General features: G+C 36.3%; 2 protein-coding genes across 2 annotated transcripts in view; both read left to right on the top strand.

Annotated features, from left to right (window-relative positions):
- The window catches only part of LOC149243160 (putative aspartyl protease At4g16563), a 34,018-nt gene extending 14,318 nt beyond the window's left edge, over positions 1–19,700 (top strand). The window contains exon 2 of the mRNA XM_089374445.1: positions 19,570–19,700. The gene's annotated coding sequence lies outside the window, so the exon portion shown is untranslated. The remainder of the gene's footprint in view (positions 1–19,569) is intronic.
- On the top strand, positions 17,907–19,700 carry LOC149243161 (putative aspartyl protease At4g16563). The gene has a single exon (XM_089374444.1). It carries the CDS (start codon positions 17,974–17,976, stop codon positions 19,420–19,422), a length of 1,449 nt encoding a protein of 482 aa, XP_089230570.1. The 5' UTR covers positions 17,907–17,973; the 3' UTR covers positions 19,423–19,700.
- Positions 19,701–21,427: the final 1,727 nt, after the last annotated feature.

Below are 21,427 nucleotides of genomic sequence, written 5' to 3' on the forward strand. Positions count from 1 at the left end.
GAGAGGAGAGTGGGAGGGAATATAGAGAAGGATATAGATAGAGAGGGAGAGAAGGGGAACAGAGAGATAGACAGAGAAGGGGAAGAGAGGGAGAGAGAGTATGTGTATGTTTGGGGGGTGAGATAGAGAGAGGGAATAACAAAGAGACACAAATACAAATATAGATATTATATAGTATCATATAACCAACCTAGGTCCATATTAACCCTATAACTATCAAGTGTCGAGAGGGATCCAATCTCTCAAGGTGAAAACATTATCTCAAGTTTTGCACTAGAAAAAAAAGTTTGCATCTCGAGAGATTGGACCCCTCTCAACGCTTGATAGATCCAGGGTTAAGATGGATGTAGGTCAATTAATATGAAATTAAAGTAGTTTTTATTTGATATTATAATCTTAAAATATGAAATTTCCCTTTAAATTAATTTCAAATTAGAACTAGACCCAATTAGATGCAATGATTAGATTTTTAAAAGATACATAAAATAAATTTTTTTATTAAAAAATATATTTTTAAAATTACAAATTATTAGAGATACATAGTGAAAAGTTGGCTCACCTATACACCATGTGAGGATGAATAAGTGTTTAAGGAAGGATAACCTTTCAACCAATCTTTAACAACCTTTCAATCCCCTATCGCTTGTAAGTTTAGATTGCTTGACACAATTAAGATGACTAACATAAAAAACTTATTCATATTATTGTAGTACTTGTTAGGTAGTTGTATTTTTGTTCTTAGACTAAATTAGTCATTCATGTTAGTCATTTTTAGTTGTATTACTCATTAGATAGTCAAATATTTTAACCCGTAACTAAATTAGTGATTTATGTTAGTTGTTTTTAGTTCAGTCAATTAAGATTTCTCATTTCTTGTAGTATTTCACTTGGAAAAGTTGTGGTGACTAACGTTTTTAGTCACCTAGTCATTAATTGCTCATTTTCTACTAGTGTAGTGAAGGAATTCATTAGACATATAAGGTTTCATTGTTTATGCATATAATATATGACGCCAATCGCACATATCAATAGTGAAAAATGTATGACTATTTGCAACACACATATGATAAACATAATAAAATAACCATTTAACTCTTAAGTAAATAAATAGCAGAAAGATAGTAGTACCTAATATATTGTAACTCTGCTCATGAGAAAATAGTAGTGGTTCAACTTTCTATTAAGATAACTTAAGTTACAGTAGTGCAAACAAAATCTTTCTTTCCAAAATTCAGAACCCCTTCTCCATACAAATGAAGGGGATTTATAGTTTCCAAATGAAATACAAATATAGCAAAGTAGAGTAAAAACCTAAAGCGGTTTTAAAAAACACCACATAAATAAAATAATAAGACAATTTTAGATTTTGCTGTAACAACTGGATTAATTCTGTGAAATTAAAAGACTGTCATCCCATACACTACCGCAGGTCGTAAATATTTGCAATGAGCTTCAATTCAGGGGGAGACCATGGCTAAATATACATTTGACTAGTAAATATAACATCCATCAGTGTTGGCAACATGTGAGTGGTTGTATTGGATAGGCATCTAGGCATTAGCCATTGGCTGTGAGGGTTGACTAAGAAATGCCAATGGCATTCTAAGTCAATATTAGATAACTTTTCAACCTTTTCAGCCTTTTTATTGGAAAATTCATGCCACGTTTTGGTCATCTATTTGATATTTAGTCGATTTCCCTATGGGCAGTTTGAAATAAGATTTGCCTGAAACAAATTATCGTTGATGGCTTTAATGAGGTCATTTGAGACGTCCCTTGCATTGTATATTGTTGTTTATGTATGTTTGAGGTGGATTTCTCATTCCCTGGAGACTATTTCCTTATGTGATTCTCTATCCTTAGGAGATCAACTAATATCCCTTCAACATTGTCATGCCATGTTATGTAGCCTGCAATATTTTACTCAATATCATCAAAGTATGTACTGAGATTGGAAAAGTGGTCCACCAATGAGCTGGTTGTGTGACACAAATCATGAATGATGGTTAATTTTTGATAGAATATACCCTGTTGTTGAGCAAGGAGAGTATTTAATTCTCCTAGTTCCATTTTAGACTCTGCTAATTCATGTTTAACTTTCATTTATTCAATCTCGTGCTGTAAATTCTAAATTTGAGCATATTGTATCCTCAAATCAGAGTCATGTTGAATTTTAAGCGCATCAAAAATTTTTCGGAACTCAACAATTTGTTCTTTCCATTGATTAGCAATATTTTTCCTCTCATTCCCAAGGCCTTGTTCCAACTGCATAATCATGTCCTCCTTTTCCTTCAAAATCTATTGTATCTTGGGGGCTTTATTCATAGTTGCAAAATCATAAGCTCTAGCGAACTGAGTGAGTCTTCTGAGTTCCTATGCAGGAGTGAACTGTGAACCTTTCCATACTAATTCAAAAGAGTAATTTCTAGGGACTACAGCCTAGGATTGGTCAATATTCATTTTCTTTCTTTTCCTTTTACAATGACCTTATGCTGAGGATTGTAGAATATGTCAAGGGGAGGAATATCCTCAACCCTTAATACAACCTCAGAGGTTGGGAATGGTTGTATAATTTCCATGTATTTAATCTCTAAAGGGTGATCAAAGGTATATATTGTAATTGGAGTCTTCTCAAAAGTTTCAAAAGTGTCTAAGACTTTCTCTTATGAGGTAGTCTTTAAAACCTCAGGTTTATTTCCTTTCAAAACTAGGCTATATTGTTCCCATATCTCTTCAGGCTTAGAACATAGAAACTTCCTTTAGTCTGAGTGGAAGAAGAAGCCCATGTATCTTTTGGATTATGTATATCAGTAACCTGTGTAGAATGAATATCTGTAACCTTTTCTTGAGTTGTGATTTCTTGTGAAAGTTTGAATGAATCTAAGGGTAAACAAAATAGCCTTTCTTCCCTGTATTGGGAAAATTGATTGATTTCATATGGAGCTAGATGCTCCACAATTTGTTTGGAATCTATTGAATAAGTGGAAGCATTTTCAAAGACATCATCAAAGTGATCTAGTTCATGAGAGAATTTCCTTGTGGTTGATTGACCGGTAACTTTCTTGATAGTTCCATGAGGATCGTACAACCTATTAGGGTTAGTAGGAAATTTCAACTCTAAAATAGAGTTCATCTCAATAGATGCATGTTTGAAATTTTATAATGTATACATACTGTTAGTGTCGGTCATGATGCCCTCCATTGGTGATCAAAAACTCTTTGCATATGCATAAGTAGGTGTCTCATCGATATCAGTTTTGCATCCCGTTAGGCATGCCATAAAACTGATGGAGGAGCTGGTCCTTGTTCCCTTCTTGGCTTTGCTGGATCAGGTCATATCCTTTAATGAGCTTGTGTTACACTTGTTTTATTTTTGTCTTGAAGTCCCAAGCCTTAGGTCTAGGGTTTTGGTCAAAAATCACTGCAAGGTCATGAGTCAGAGGTCTAATAGTCCCCAGCAAGCCGGAAGGAGGTATGTTAATATGTTCCATTGATATTTTTCATCAGGTACAGCTCATTTATACCTTGGATTTAAAAACCCTGTTTTTAAACCCAAGGTCATGTGAAATTTGCAAAAAATAAGGAAAATTTTCAAAATTCTTCAAAATGCCGGCAATAACCCTGGTCTCCTCGCTAGAGTCCATCAGACAGTCAACCTGCAAAAAGAACGGAGTTAAAGTCCTCAAAAGATCAAATTCAGGACAAAGTGAACTCAAAACAGTGTTAAAAGTGAATGTCAAAACAAAAACATTAGAAAGTGGGTTTGGTAAGTTAATTTTTTCAAATTGGGCCTATAAAGAGTAAATTTCCCTCTAAACAGCCTCATTATGCATTTGAGAGCTTGCAAAAACGAGTGAGAGGTCAAAAGAGGCGATTTGCAGAAAGTTGGAGTCATTCTCAGGGGCGCGACCACTCAGGCTCAGTGCGCGACCAATTGGGTGGGGCGCGACCACTCAGCGACCCCTCTGCAGTGTATTTTTCTAAAGGGCGCGACCACTCAGGCAGGGCGCGACCACTCAAGCTGTCTTCTACAGAACCACTCCAAATCGACTAAATCGCCCTCTTGCTTGCTCAACTGATCGAGGTAGGGTCTTCTAGTGCGTTTGAATGCTTGAAACATGAAATGATGGGCTTGCATATATATGTTTATCACCAAGAAATGTAAGGAGAAATGGATTTGGGTGATTGCTTGTTCATGTAGGCATTATGCTAGGGTTGATGTTTTTTCAAGGCTTTAAATCCCTATTTATTCCCTCCTTGTTTCCTATTAAATTCACAAATGTCATAATATGTTTATATCTTATCTCATTTGCAATAAAAACTAAATCTCTCATCCCAAAATTCCTAAAACCCTATCCCTCCCCCAAATCCCTTTACAAAACCCTAATACCCTTTCATGTATTCTACCCAAACCCTAATACCCTCCACACGGCAAGGAAAATAAATGAACAACAGCAAGGATAAAAAATGTTATGTAAAAAGAGAAAAGAGCAATAATATGGCAAAATGACCAAATAAAAAAAAAAGATGTTGCTGTGCATAGTCATTGGAAAATAGAAGACACACTGCTGTTGCATATCCATAGCAAAAACAAGAAAAATGCAGTTGTGTATATGTATAAAATGGACATATTGCTGTAAATATTGTTTACAAAAGAATATTGTTGTGTCTCCCCAAAACCAAGCCCTGTTTTCCTCTCTACCCCTTCCTTAAAATCCTGTTCAATTAAGATCCCTTTTCCCTTATGACAAGATGTAAAAGAAGCCTTGTTCCCCTATGACTAAATGTACATAAAATCCTTTGAAAAACACTGTTTACCTTATGATGTACATTGAAAAAACAAAAAAACTCAAAGGAGCAAGCTATCTATGCTGTCCTATACTCCTGTTGCAAATGCATGTCCTTTCCCTTGATGACTATCATACGTATTTTCCCTAATAAAGTATTTCTTTGCAAATGATTTCCTAATGATGGAAGATGAGATGATATGTTTGACATTTTGTGAATTATCCCTTAAAAATCCCTGTTTTTACATATTTTCCCATTCCTTATTAAAAATCCCTCCCCTAACATTTCCCTTATGATTTTTTCCCCTTGAAAACAGCATACTTCTTAGCATTTTTGCAGGCAAGGGCAGCAGTTTACTCTATCTATTTGCTTCACTTTGCTCAAAAGCACCATGTCAACCACTGAAACCTATGAGCAAGGTGATGACCGGTCTTCTTCCACAGAGATCGAGGTACAACGGAGGCCTCGTAGGGGAGGCAAAGGTGGTCATCATAAAAGAGAGGAGCCCAAGAAATTTTGAGAGTTTTGAGGCATTTTAGCATTTTAGGGAATTTTACAGGTTTTGGCCATTTGAGTGGTCTCACCCCGCGCGCGACCAGTCATGGGGAAAGCTCAGAACGGGGAAAACTCTACATTTTTGGAATTTTCATGCAAAAATACACTTGGCTATGGATGGGTTTCATATTTTATGAAGATTTGGGCTTCCAAAAGCTCAAAATACATGCAAATTTTGACTTTCTGCCCCTTTTTCGAGTTGCAGAAATCTGCCTTGGGAGAAATGACTTTTGAGGGGTCAAATCAACTCCAAATTCAGAAATTCCAGTGGGGTTGGAAAGTAGACTCACAGACCTTTCCAATGAGCTATCTTGCACCTGATTTGGACACTGGGAAGGCCCTCAAACAGAGCTGTCAATGCGCGTGACTAGTCAAAGTGAGGGGCGCGACCACTCAGGGAAATTTCACTGTTTTGACCAGTTCGGCCAGCAAAACACTGTTTTTACTTTGGTTGACTTTTGAGGCATGTAAATGATGGATTTTTGTGTAATTTTCATAGCACTTGGATACATTTACTCTCCTTTGACACTTCTAAAAGTTTCTTTGATGTAAACAGTGAATATTTAATGCATGGATAGATTACCTAAGTTTTAGTGGCAAGTTGTTTTGACTGCCTATTATCTAGTGCTCAGTTTAGAATTAGTTGAAACAGCTCCTAGGAAGCTGAGCTCGACCCCTAGAGGTGGGGAAAGGAGTTAGATCATCTATATTATGCCTTCTCTTGCTCATTTTCATGGTTGGACTCTGGAGGGAGAAGCTCTATTGTATATTTTACTTGTATCTCTGCAATTTGAGAAAAAGGAAGGCCAGGGTTTTGCAGACATCATTGTGGATTCTTGTGGATTATTGTGTTGATGGTGTGTTTCCTACTTGTCATTGTAAGTGTGTTTATGTGTTCCATCTCTTATTCTATTGCTGCTAATTAAACAAAAGAAGTGATAAAGTTTGAATTCATGCATGCCATGCTCAGCTTTCAATTTTGTTTAATATTTATGTTTTCCACTGTCTAAATAGGATTCAAAGTCATTGTTTGCCCTCTTTAGCTCCCTCCCTTTCTTCCTTGATCATCCATCTCAGCTTAAGGCATCAACACAAACTCCTACCTTGCCCCAAAGACCCACCTGCAAAAACTGAGCTCAATCCCCACACCCTGAATTGCACTCCCTTCAATTGCCACCAAAAACCCCAAAAATTTTAAATCAACCCTCCTTATCAGTTTACTAGCCTAATATCAGTGTCACTGTATTGGTCATCTCTGTTCATTGAATATTTTACTGAGATTGACCGGAGAGAGCCTTCTCATACCCCGTAGGGCTAGCTACGAGGTGAAATGGTTTGATGTTGCCTTGAAGGTTTACCTTCCTCAGCCTAGGGTGAAATCTCAAGCGCTAACATAGTGGCGACCATACTGGGGAGAACAAATTAATTGTTTGCTCATTGAATTTCATAAGTCTTAGACGGAGCCTGAAGTTACGCCAGGTAGCCTTCGAAAACGCTCTTGTTTTACATCAGCGTTAGTAGATAAACGCTGCTTCAGTCAATCTCCGTGAGCTTGTGAATACAACACTTCGATTGCATTTTACCCCAGTACATGTATCAAGTTCAGATCTGATGGTTGATGGTGAACAACGATCAGGCACTTGAAAGGCTGAAATCATTCACTTGGCGACTCTAAATCAGTTTTGAAGATCAGATCCAAAGACTCCACTAGAGGATGATCCCGACCAACAGAAACATGAAAGGAGAATATGGCAAGATCAGGTACTCAAGTTGGAATTTCATCCAGGACATTTTGTTCTTTGTTGTAAATTTTTTCTTCTCTTTTCCCGAGAATGTCAAGACTGTTTTGCAAAGCATATTGTATTTGAGAAGAGATCCTCGGCCTGCAGTTGATTCTTTCCCTTCGAAGATTGTGAATACCAAAGATTTGCATGCCTTTGAGCTTGATCAAGATTCTTTTTCCGAATTTTGTGATGACCATATTCAAATTGATGAGCCCTAAGAGACCAAGACTGATCCTATACCTGCTGTACATAACCCTACACCTTGTAAAATTCCAGATCGGTATAAGCCTATTGTTTTACCTTCTGTTCTCCATGCTTTCCCCAAAAACTATGATCTATACTTGCCGAGGTTTGATGGTGAAGGTAAAAATGTCAACGCTAAGAAACATGTCCAGAATTTTGAGAATTTTCTAGATCTTTTTGAAGTTGATGAAGAAGATGTTAGTATAAGGCTTTTTGCTCTTTCTTTGCAAGCTGAAGTTAAGAGTTGGTTCAAAACCCTGCCTGATGCAAGCATCTCAGATTTCCAGCAGTTCGTCAAAGTTTTTCTCGATAGGTGGATGATCGGGCAGAACCTTTTCTTGATTGTAGAAGAGTATAACCAGCTAAAAAGACTACCTGGGGAGACAGTACAACAGTTTTCAGCCAGATTTAACCAAGTTTATTATTCGATGCCGGCTGATATAAGGCCTACTCCTAGATCTGCTCTCTTGCACTATCCGGGTGCCTTTGATCCGGAGATGGAGTTTCAGCTGAGAGAAAGGGATATTGCAACACTTCACGAGATGCAAAACAGTGCAGTAAGTGTAGAGGCTCATTTGTTGATCCGAAGGGCAAGGATGAAGGAAGAAGAGATGAAAAACATAGATCCGGTCGAATCTCTAGAGGTAAAGCTTGACGTTTTGGTAAGTGCAGTAGAAGATATGATGCAAAAGATCAACACAAGGAATGATTATGATGTTCATGGCTCGCTGATTGAAGAAGAACATGTTGCTGATTCAAATCATTTTCTTTCTGATACCAATTGTTATAGATCTGATGATGATTGTCTTATTAATCATCTTGGAGAAGGGAGATCTGTTAATATGACATGCATGCTTGATGATGTGTTTTATAGTGATGATTTGCCTCATTATAATCAGTATGATGATGATTATGTTCTCCAAACAGAAGCTAATCTTGCAGACAAATCAGCAGCTAGTTTGTGGGAGGAGGAAGTTCATTTTCAGCAGCTTGAATACAATGTTCAGTCATCAAATATCAGCTATGACATTGATGAGGAAAGTGCAGCAAATTTTGAAGTAAGTGAAGGATCTTTACCTTTTTGTTTTGATTCAATTCAGTTCATCAGAGATAACTACCATGCAATCAGAAATCAAATGTCAACAAGTCTTGATTTGGACCATCTTGAGAGCAATGAAAATTTTGTTCAAGACTTCTCATATTCAGATTTGCAACCCCCGAAAGCCATTGATTGTCAAGTTGCAGCTGAAGACTTGGAAGTGGACACACATGATTTAATGATTCAAGGTGACTTTGTACCATTTTGTTTTGAATCAATTCAGTTTTTGAAGGGTAGATTGCATAGTAAATCATTTAATGTTGAGGATGAGACAGATAACAAAATTCTTGAGCAGCCTGTAGCATCAGATTTGCAGCCACCAAATGAAATTGAAGGTCAGATTACAGATGAAGGTATAGCAGCCGAAATACATGATTTGATGATGCAACAAGATTCTATTCCCTTTTGTTTCGAAACATTTCAGTTTATTAGGAAGAATCTTCGTAAAATCTCTCAAGAAAAAGATGAACAGCTAGAAGGATGTCATACATCTTCAATGGATACATTGCAGCAGTCTTTTCAATTTTTTCATGATCCCATAGCTGATGTTTTGGATGAGTTTTGCAGTCAAAATCTGTCTCCATTGACTACATGTGAGCTTGAAAAATGTGCTGATATGAATTTGATCTGGCAGCCAGTTTCTTCGTCATTTTCAGCAGGGGTCTCATCACAAGGCTCAGATCAAAGTTTGCATGCATGGCATGAGGAAAAGAGAAATAATCCATTGGATGAGCTAAGTTCCAGTGAGCTTGAATTTCAAGATCCTTATGCAGTGTTTTTGGAGGCAGATAGAGAGTTCGTATCATTCAACGGATCTGTTTCTAAGTTGCCATCAGAGTTGCCTTTCAGTAGTTCTCTCTTGTTGTTCATAAGCGAACACTTGTGGAGAATTCGAACAGCAGACGGGATACTTACTTGGTTGCATTGGTTGTTTCATTTCACTTAATCAGGTGATGAATGAAACTGTTAGAGTAGGTTGTGATGAATAAGCTCCACTTTGAGCATCATTTTCAGTTTGTCGGTTGTGTTTAAGTATCGAGTCAGTTTCTAGTTGAGTCATAAGTCCTTTATGAGTCAATTTTTAGTCTTGTTGTTAAGTTAGTTTGTGTCAGTTTTCAGTCATGCATTTCAGCTTGAGTTTATGACTCCATTGCCCAATGAGTAAGGCACTGGTCTGCTCTCCCAGAGGTCTAGGGTTCTTGGCACCTCCAAGGAGCTACCATCCCCATTGGAGCCAATGTTAGTGTCGGTCATGATGCCCTCCATCGGTGATCAAAAACTCTTTGCATATGCATAAGTAGGTGTCTCATCGATATCAGTTTTGCATCCCGTTAGGCATGCCATAAAACTGATGGAGGAGCTGGTCCTTGTTCCCTTCTTGGCTTTGCTGGATCAGGTCATATCATTTAATGAGCTTGTGTTACACTTGTTTATTTTTGTCTTGAAGTCCCAAGTCTTAGTTCTAGGGTTTTGGTCAAAAATCACTGCAAGGTCATGAGTCAGAGGTCTAATAGTCCCCAGCAAGCCGGAAGGAGGTATGTTAATATGTTCCATTGATATTTTTCATCAGGTACAGCTCATTTATACCTTGGATTTAAAAACCCTGTTTTTAAACCCAAGGTCATGTGAAATTTGCAAAAAATAAGGAAAATTTTCAAAATTCTTCAACATGCCGGCAATAACCCTGGTCTCCTCGCCAGAGTCCATCAGACGGTCAACCTGCAAAAAGAACGGAGTTAAAGCCCTCAAAAGATCAAATTTAGGACAAAGTGAACTCAAAACAGTGTTAAAAGTGAATGTCAAAACAAAAACATTAGAAAGTGGGTTTGGTAAGTTAATTTTTTCAAATTGGGCCTATAAAGAGTAAATTTCCCTCTAAACAGCCTCATTATGCATTTGAGAGCTTGCAAAAACGAGTGAGAGGTCAAAAGAGGCGATTTGCAGAAAGTTGGAGTCATTCTCAGGGGCGCGACCACTCAGGCTCAGTGCGCGACCAGTTGGGTGGGGCGCGACCACTCAGCGACCCCTCTGCAGTGTATTTTTCTAAAGGGCGCGACCACTCAGGCAGGGCGCGACCACTCAGAGCAGGGGCGCGACCACTCAGAGCAGGGGCGCGACCACTCAAGCTGTCTTCTACAGAACCACTCCAAATCGACTAAATCGTCCTCTTTCTTGCTCAACTGATCGAGGTAGGGTCTTCTAGTGCGTTTGAATGCTTGAAACATGAAATGATGGGCTTGCATATATATGTTTATCACCAAGAAATGTAAGGAGAAATGGATTTGGGTGATTGCTTGTTCATGTAGGCATTATGCTAGGGTTGATGTTTTTTCAAGGCTTTAAATCCCTATTTATTCCCTCCTTGTTTCCTATTAAATTCACAAATGTCATAATATGTTTATATCTTATCTCATTTTCAATAAAAACTAAATCTCTCATCCCAAAATTCCTAAAACCCTATCCCTCCCCCAAATCCCTTTACAAAACCCTAATACCCTTTCATGTATTCTACCCAAACCCTAATACCCTCCACACGGCAAGGAAAATAAATGAACAACAGCAAGGATAAAAAATGTTATGTAAAAAGAGAAAAGAGCAATAATATGGCAAAATGACCAAATAAAAAAAAAAGATGTTGCTGTGCATAGTCATTGGAAAATAGAAGACACACTGCTGTTGCATATCCATAGCAAAAACAAGAAAAATGCAGCTGTGTATATGTATAAAATGGACATATTGCTGTAAATATTGTTTACAAAATAATATTGTTGTGTCTCCCCAAAACCAAGCCCTGTTTTCCTCTCTACCCCTTCCTTAAAATCCTGTTCAATTAAGATCCCTTTTCCCTAATGACAAGATGTAAAAGAAGCCTTGTTCCCCTATGACTAAATGTACATAAAATCCTTTGAAAAACACTGTTTACCTTATGATGTACATTGAAAAAACAAAAAACTCAAAGGAGCAAGCTATCTATGCTGTCCTATACTCCTGTTGCAAATGCATGTCCTTTCCCTTGATGACTATCATACGTATTTTCCCTAATAAAGTATTTCTTTGCAAATGATTTCCTAATGATGGAAGATGAGATGATATGTTTGACATTTTGTGAATTATCCCTTAAAAATCCCTGTTTTTACATATTTTCCCATTCCTTATTAAAAATCCCTCCCCTAACATTTCCCTTATGATTTTTTCCCCTTGAAAACAGCATACTTCTCAGCATTTTTGCAGGCAAGGGCAACAGTTTACTCTATCTATTTGCTTCACTTTGCTCAAAAGCACCATGTCAACCACTGAAACCTATGAGCAAGGTGATGACCGGTCTTCTTCCACAGAGATCGAGGTACAGCGGAGGCCTCGTAGGGGAGGCAAAGGTGGTCATCATAAAAGAGAGGAGCCCAAGAAATTTTGAGAGTTTTGAGGCATTTTAGCATTTTTGGGAATTTTACAGGTTTTGGCCATTTGAGTGGTCTCACCCCGCGCGCGACCAGTCATGGGGAAAGCTCAGAACGGGGAAAACTCTACATTTTTGGAATTGTCATGCAAAAATACACTTGCCTATGGATGGGTTTCAGATTTTATGAAGATTTGGGCTTCCAAAAGCTCAAAATACATGCAAATTTTGACTTTCTGCCCCTTTTTTGAGTTGCAGAAAGCTGCCTTGGGAGAAATGACTTTGGAGGGGTCAAATCAACTCCAAATGCAGAAATTCCAGTGGGGTTGGAAATTAGACTCACATACCTTCCAATGAGCTATCTTGCACCTAATTTGGACACCGGGAAGGCCCTCAAACAGAGTTGTCAATGCGCGTGACCAGTCAAAGTGAGGGGCGCGACCACTCAGGGAAATTTCACTGTTTTGACCAGTTCGGCCAACAAAACACTGTTTTTACTTTGGTTGACTTTTGAGGCATGTAAATGATGGATTTTTGTGTAATTTTCATAGCACTTGGATACATTTACTCTCCTTTGACACTTCTAGAAGTTTCTTTGATGTAAATAGTGAATATTTAATGCATGGATAGATTACCTAAGTTTTAGTGGCAAGTTGTTTTGACTGCCTATTATCTAGTGCTCAGTTTAGAATTAGTTGAAACAGCTCCTAGGAAGCTGAGCTCGACCCCTAGAGGTGGGGAAAGGAGTTAGATCATCTATATTATGCCTTCTCTTGCTCATTTTCATGGTTGGACTCTGGAGGGAGAAGCTCTATTGTATATTTTACTTGTATCTCTGCAATTTGAGAAAAAGGAAGGCCAGGGTTTTGCAGACATCATTGTGGATTCTTGTGGATTATTGTGTTGATGGTGTGTTTCCTACTTGTCATTGTAAGTGTGTTTATGTGTTCCATCTCTTATTCTATTGCTGCTAATTAAACAAAAGAAGTGATAAAGTTTGAATTCATGCATGCCATGCTCAGCTTTCAATTTTGTTTAATATTTATGTTTTCCACTGTCTAAAGAGGATTCAAAGTCATTGTTTGCCCTCTTTAGCTCCCTCTCTTTCTTCCTTGATCATCCATCTCAGCTTAAGGCATCAGCACAAACTCCTACCTTGCCCCAAAGACCCACCTGCAAAAACTGAGCTCAATCCCCACACCCTGAATTGCACTCCCTTCAATTGCCACCAAAAACCCCAAAAATTTTAAATCAACCCTCCTTATCAGTTTACTAGCCTAATATCAGTGTCACTGTATTGGTCATCTTTGTTCATTGAATATTTTACTGAGATTGACCGGAGAGAGCCTTCTCATACCCCGTAGGGCTAGCTACGAGGTGAAATGGTTTGATGTTGCCTTGAAGGTTTACCTTCCTCAGCCTAGGGTGAAATCTCAAGCGCTAACACATACCACAATGAAAAGGAAAGGTAGGCCATACTTTCTTATTGTATGCTTTCAATACTTTACAAATTCCATTACCTACGTATGGTATGTTATCTCATGGGCCAGTAGTTTGTTAGGGACATATAGGGGAAAAACATGTTGATTAGCCAGACTACCAAAGACCCAGATGTAGGTAAAAACTCCTCACCAAACCAATTCCCAACCCTGATCAAGTCGATCTCCTCTTCAGAGGAAATCCTAGGAGCTCCCTTATTAAAAATAATTTGATGAACAGGCAACATGACACCCTGATAGATTTTATAGAAATGGGGATGGTATTTGGAATCGCAGAGGATACTATGGTATATATGAATAGGAGTTGGGTACGGGTCCGCTAAGGTACATTTCCATCCCATGGATTAAAAATCCATATTGTAGCATAGAGCATCCATTACATAGGCACTCATATAAAAAGGAGGAATTGCATTTTCTGAAACTGTATGCTTTTTCCTAAATTTTGGAATGTTAGTGGATAAGTTATTAGATAAAATATTTCCCGAGTCTAATATATATCCTTCTGAAGCAACATCAATCAGTCAAGTCCATTGATATGGGAATTTCTGAGTATTAGGATAAGCAAATAGTCTACATACCATGGCAGCAACTTGAAAATAAGGTCGTATGAGGGAATATACTTCATATATGTCATGTTCCTCATTCTTATGCTGATTAGGGTCCCTCCTCCATTCCTTTATAGGTTTCGATGCATGATCAATGTTTCTCATGAATTTGTCCAAGAACAGTTTGTCATTTTTACATAACAATGGTGGCAAATGGTACATTGTACTGAAATCACTTCCGCTAAAAGTGGCGATGACTGTATCATTATTTTTCATGAATTTCCTGTCTGCAATGTTTAAGTGTTCCATGACCTATCAAATCATGTCTTTATAGGGAAGGGTTTTGGGTCGAGATGCATTTCTGTCTGAAAATGAATTTTCAACATCACTATGGGTAGTATTAGAAATTGGAGTATATGAAATTCAAAATATTTGATTACTTGAAAAAAAATATAATATTATTAATAATTCAAATAAATAAAAACATAACATTTTTAAAAAGTTAATATAACATTGTTGTTTGAATATTTAGATGTTTAAAAATAAATTTAAAATATTTTGTTGATCAAATCAAATACATATCTTATTAGTGGCTTTCACTAAGAGTTTGAGTGGTTGGGGTAAAAAAAATATGTTTGATAAGGTTTTGGCAATGTACAATTTACGAAGACTCATGCATAATTTTTCCTTCTAAGGGTGATTATTGAAATCGAAATACCTCCATAAAATAATATATAAAAAAAAATCAGTACACGCAACCCAGAAAATAGTGAAAAGGTTCGGTCATGCTACCTTCTTGATGGTAGGAAATTGCATAGTGTGGCATGTGGAAAATAATAAAAAGGTGAAATTGTGTTGGGACCTGTGGTTAGGTGCAAGTGACAATTTTCTCCTTTCACCCTACATTCTTAACAGCTTTCACCAATATAGTCACTTACTTTTGGCTAATGTTAAAGCAAAACATCCTCAATTGTGGGACAGAGCTAGATAGAAATCTTCTTATGATCCAGATATATTTGATCAAGAAGCGGCAAAATGGGACAATTATATCAACCTCCTAGTCTCCAATTTTATTCATCTTAGGGAGGATGGTAAGGATTAGATAGTATGGTAAAAGAATCCTAGAGGTAGTGATTATATGAAAAAGTTAGGTTAGCCCATTTTTTTCCCGAAGAAAAAGTCACAACTTTCATTAAAAATATAAAATTACATCTTGTATTGCACTTAGGTGCACTTCAAAAATCGTGTTACAACCCACCATGATCAAAAGACAAACAAGACTAGTATGCCATTTATATTGTCCAAAATACATTATAGTCCATCACTGATATCCATGTGAAAAAAACATCCATTCATATAGATCAACTCCCAATGATATGGGACTATAATCATTGGAAAATATTAAAAAAAAAAATTCATTGTAACAATTATGCATTGAGGTCTTGGACTTCTATGAAAGGCGTGTGAAAATATTCATATATTTATCCATATATCTACTACACGATCTTCAAATGCCCATATTATGCGAAGCACTTACTTTAGATGAGTCTGTAATAGTATTTCTTTCCCTGTAAATATGACCACATGAAATGTGATAAAAAAAAAATTGTTTTAAATGAAATTTCTCTTTAATGAAAGGATACAATGTGTGCATGTGACATCTTGATATCACATTAAACTAGTTTATAACAATCTAAAACATAATTTGATGGTGAATTTAAGTGATGGTGGAGTATTCTCTAGAAAGTAGAAGCTCCACTAAAATTCCAAATTAATATATGGTTAGCTCTAAACAAAACAATCTTGTCTTAGGAAATTTTTTTGAAAAAGAGAGTGGATAGGCACCATTAGATTCCCATTATGTAAACATTTAGAAGAAAATATCTCACACATCTTCATTTTCTACCTTTATTCATTGTTGGTCCTTAAGATGGAAGAAGTGGAGCTTAAGCTATGTGTTGAGTGGGAAAAGGTTTTCTAGAAGACTCTATGAAGAGCTAGATTATTGATTTCTCTATTAATCAATTTGACGCTATTATTTTCTTTCCGATCTACAAGATATGATAGGAACACAACTCCAACATTTTAAAATCCTTGGATATTCTTACTAAGATCTTTGTTGGATATATAATTAAATTCAGCAATGATTTCAAGACATCCCAGAACATTCGAAGCCCTAGTTTCTAGCCATTACTTCTCTCAATTCTAGAATGATATGGGGATTCTTTGATGGAGCATCCAAAGGTCATACTCCTTGTTATACTTATGAATTAGATCCATGTTATGCGCATTCATTACTCTTGGAAAAAGGTTAAACATAGTATAAAAATCATCTCTCTAAAAACCCTTCTCTCAATAGCTTCATTGGAAGGAATTAAAAATCTACAACCGCTCAAATACTAGAAGTTTGTTACTCGTTGGATGAAAAAGAATATCTAAATAGAAAATGTGTTTCGCCAACCCTTTCTCTAGGATATTCAATAAGCAGTGCTCTCCTCTAAATGACCACCTTTCAACCATGTGCTCTAGGAGCTAAACACAAAAGAAAATGAGATTTCTAAGGAATCTTAGTCCCTTTATGTTGGATCTTTTCGTATTTATGAACTAGTTAACAATGTTGAATAGGAATCCATGAATTTCCATTTTAACTTATCCCCTCGGGTTTTAGATAAATAAATGTTTTTTTTAGCTTTTGGCTTTTTTGTTTAGTCTAGTGAATATTTTTTTTTTGAGGAAACAAAAAATGTATTGATCTTACTTTACTGCATAAAATGAGAGATAAGGAAGATGTCTATCAATTTTAATTTTAAACAATTTTGAATTTTTGAACAAAATGTTTCTAATTAAACTTTGTGAAAATTATTATATATATATATATATATATAAAATAGTAAAAATTAAAAATTGTATGGGGTTTTAAAATCACTTCGACAATATCATTTGTCTAAGAATGTTTAAGTTAATTCTAAATATAAATACGTATGAATTTGAATAAAGGTTGGTTAGTTAGATTGGGTTTTAGATATATGTGCATGTTAGTTTGAATGGAAGTTGATACATGTGAGTTTGAGTAGGAGTTGAAATTAAAACTAATTTTTTTAGATATAGTTTTGTTTTTAAGTTTATAAAGAATGGTGATTTTTTTAGATTTATGTACATGTGAGCCAGAATTAAAAGTTGATTAGGTTAATTTTAAAGATATATTATGTGAACTTGATAGAATTGTTTTAAAAATATGTATATATAAATTTGAATACAAGTTTTTAAGATGTCAGGAATGATGGCTTTGTTTTATACACATTTAAATCTAAATGTGAATTTAAATAAAAAGTTTATTTTAAAAGGGTATTCATTTAAGTTAAAAATAAAAATTTAAATGTGAATTTAAATATGAGTTTATTTTAAAAAGGTATTTATTTAAGTTAAAAATAAAAAGTTTTAATTTTATTAATGATGAGTTTGTTTTAAATATACGTATATATAAATCTAAATAAAAATTAATTCATTTTATTTTAAATATGTATATAAGTTTGAAGAAAAAAATAAAATTATTTTATATAAAAATTAATCAAATTAGATTAAAAGAGGTATGTATATGAATTTAAATAGAAATTAGAAATCGAAATCATCCTTCCAAATTTTATCAAAAGGACCAGAATTAATTTGAATAAAAATTCATTTTATTGAATTTATATATATATATATATATATAAATGAGAAATCCAAATCCCCCTTCCAAATATTATCAAGAAAATACAGATTATTTTTCAAAAAAATATGAACCAGTGAACAAATGAGTGGAGTTCTTTCTCTTTTTATAATGATTATCTTCATTTATATGGTGTTGTATTATTGATACAAATTATATATTAAATAATTAATCATTATTTTAAAAAAATTACAAGTAGCCAATTATGATTTAGAGAAAATATTAAACATGAAAATAAAATGGGGATTTTTTTTTAATGTATTGATTCACTACCTTTATCATAAGTGATTTGCCGATTAATATCACACAGATCTGAATGCCCATTATTCATTTTCAGCTTCCTGCAACATTCTCAAAATGTCGGCCTGCAATCTGATCATCTCATTCCTCCTCCTGCTTCTCCAAATCTCCGTAACAGTGTGCGGAGTGAGTGTTGGGATAGTCATCATACTTCACACACATGAAAAGTCTGATCTCCATGCAGGACTTTTGCAGGATGACGAAGAGTACCAGAAACTCGCCAGGACCGTGGAAGCGAGCAGGAATCGAGCCCGGGCACTGAAGCTTGGGACCCATCGTGCCCGGGTGGGAAATAGAAAAAGCATGTCGGAGTCTCTGTACGCTCGCAGCTACGGAGGATATTCAATCAAATTCTCCCTCGGCACTCCTCCACAGGATCTCTCGCTTCTCATGGACACCGGCAGTGATGTCGTGTGGGTGCCCTGCACACAAAATTATACTTGTATGGACTGCCCTGCAAACAGCACTAATTCCAATGGGCTGTTTCTTCCGAGGATGTCCTCGTCTCGCGAGCTTCTAGCTTGCGATGATCCAAACTGCAAAAAATTTTACGGTGAAAGCACGGAGGACCTGTGTGGGAATTGTTCACAGAGCTCCGCCCAGAAATGCTCTCAGAACCCTTGTCCGGCATATGTGATTCAGTATGGTAGCGGAAGCACAGCGGGGCTACTCCTCTCGGAGACCTTAACTTTACCAGTGGAAGACAAAGGGCGAGCAGTTAGGAATTTCGTTGTGGGATGTTCGATACTTGCAATGGATGAACCTTCTGGAATTGCAGGATTTGGCAGGGGAGCTCTGTCTATGCCCTCTCAGCTTAAGCAGCAACACATAATTGGGAAAGATAGATTTGGGTATTGCCTTCAGAGCCACCGCTTTGATGAGGAGAACAAGAAAACCCTATTAGTTCTTGGTGACAAGGCGCTCCCCAGTGACATCCCTTTGAATTACACTCCCTTTCTAATCAATTCCAGAGCACTTTCTTCTGCATATGGCTCACTGTATTACATTGGTCTGGAAGGTGTCAGTATTGGGGGAAAACGCTTGAAGCTGCCTTCTGAGTTACTGGCATTCGACACCAAAGGCAATGGAGGAACCATCATAGATTCAGGAACTACTTTCACTGTCTTTAACCCGAAAATCTATGAGAAGATTGCAGCTGGGTTTGCTTCTCAGATGGGATACAGCAGAGCTAGTGAAGTTGAAGCTAGGACTGGTATGGGACTCTGTTACAATATCTCTGGTGTAGATAATGTTCTGTTGCCTGAGTTTGCATTCCATTTCAAGGGTGCCTCAGATATGGTGCTGCCTGTTGCTAACTATTTCAGTTATTTTATCAGTTTTGATAACATCTGCTTAACAATGATTAGCTCAAGTGATGTTTCGGAAGTTGACAATGGACCAGCTGTGATCTTGGGAAATTATCAGCAACAGAATTTTTATATATTGTATGACAGAGAGGAGAATCGGTTAGGCTTCACTAAGCAGACCTGCAAGACGTTCGGCTGAGGCTGAATCATGGACGTATTATGTTTTATGAGGCTGAATCATGGACGTATTATATTTTATGGTTTATAATAGGCTGAGAGGTGCATTAGTATTGGCTAAAAGAATAAGGTTGTTATTCTCTACAAACTGGATGTTACTAATGTTGAGATTAATAGTAATGATGCAAAAGCTAAGAGGAGTCAAGTATGTGTCCTATTCTGCCTTTTTGAGATTGGTTTCTTATTTAGTTTTAAACTGGTTTCTTATTTAGTTTTAAATTTCCTTTGTCATTAGATTAATATTGAATTTTTTCAACATGTCTACCCTGAGGGGAGGGTGAGGAGCAATATTCAATCTTGTCCTATGGAGCATTATTATGGAACAACCGAGAAGAAAATTTAGTAGTTTTTGTATAAATTTACAATAAAGAACTTGGTAGATTGATAGCGTTCTCATAGGGACATTCTAGGAAGTGTAAGGAACTTGTTGGTATGTTTTTTTAAAAATGATGACATGAGAACAAACCAATTGTATATATTTGACGAAAGCGAGTAGATTTGGTGTAGCTATAAGTAGTTTAGAAGTGATTAAGATTTGGGGAAATTACATGTAGTTTAGGAATGATTCCATGTTATATAATGTAATTGATATTTTAATAATGCAATATTAATATTTCAATTGGGTTTAGTTCAAGTGGTTTGGGGAATGATTGATATCTTTTTCACCTAACTTTAATACTCACAAATGGCATGATGAGATTTTAATGAGCATTTTGTTGTAATGGTTTTGAACCACACGCACAAGAGAAAGGAGATATTTGACACCTCGAGTCCATTCTTCCATAGTATGTAAGCATCAACAAAAATAGGTGCAATCAATTGGGGAATTATTAACATAGGGTTTTCTCACATGATGGAAAATTGCCCAATATTCTATCAGCGCTAGATCCTTAGGTGACATCTCTTTGGTATGATTAGCCAACAACATGATGGGCTAATTAGATAGGCCTTTCAAGCTAATTTTTCACGGCATTGTTGATATCCACATGTGGTAGTATAGCTTTTGTTCAGTGGCTTATGATTTTCATTTTATTCTGTCTCTAGTTGTTTTCTTTGTGGGAGTCATGGTTACAAGTTCCCTTCAACTAAGGGGTGCTTAGTGCCCTTGGTCTCGATTCCCTCTATCACAACAGGTCCTTAGCTAAAATCACATGTATAAGGTTCAACCTACAAATGGTGTATGATTCACTAGGGTGTGTGGGTCTTAGCATCTTCCATTCTTCTTTGGCCCCTCTAGAATTTACTCTTCTTAGGCTCCAAGACATGGCTCACAATGTACCAAGATTTCGGCGGCGATGAGGACTGTGTAGGAAACTCATTTCCTATGCTTAGCAAGGAATTGAATTAGCCAAAGAATTTTTATGGGTATGAATTCCACATGAGGCTTGAGTCAAGATGGATTCAACAGAGGAAGAGGCAAGACGAGAGCAAGGGTTCATATCAAATGCTAAAATTGAGGAAGCTATAGGACCATATGTTCTAGACACAAAGAATATGAGGAGTGTGGACATCAAGTATTACAAAACAAATGGAATTGTTGTAGAAAGTCGAAACTACCATTGGAAAATTCATGGTGAAGAGAAATGAAGCATATCAAAATATTCTACTTCAATTGGATGAGTTGTAGCTTTAGATCAAAGTACTAGACCACAAGTTTTTAGCTCTTGCTAAGAGGAAAACAAGGTAGAGTTTATAGATCCTAAACATGCTCATAAATAAGTTACAAATTATGCTATCAATATACCCTCTACTTGATTTCCAACATGTTCTAGTTACCAACATTTCTATTTCTCTTACTATAGCAATAGAAGATTTGTTGCTTCCTCTTAGGTTAGCATTAGTTTCATGGACAATTTTTATCATAGGCATAGTTTATTTATGTATGGCATTTAGATTAGTTGTTCATCTTAGACAAAATGGTCAAAAGATCTTTTATTCTACTTTAATGTGGTTTCCCTAGTGGAAAA

The sequence above is a fragment of the Pinus tabuliformis genome, chromosome 8 (genome assembly GCF_031772625.1).
Source record: "Pinus tabuliformis cultivar Carrire ecotype Pingquan chromosome 8, CPIR1, whole genome shotgun sequence".
NCBI classification, from domain to species: domain Eukaryota; kingdom Viridiplantae; phylum Streptophyta; class Pinopsida; order Pinales; family Pinaceae; genus Pinus; species Pinus tabuliformis.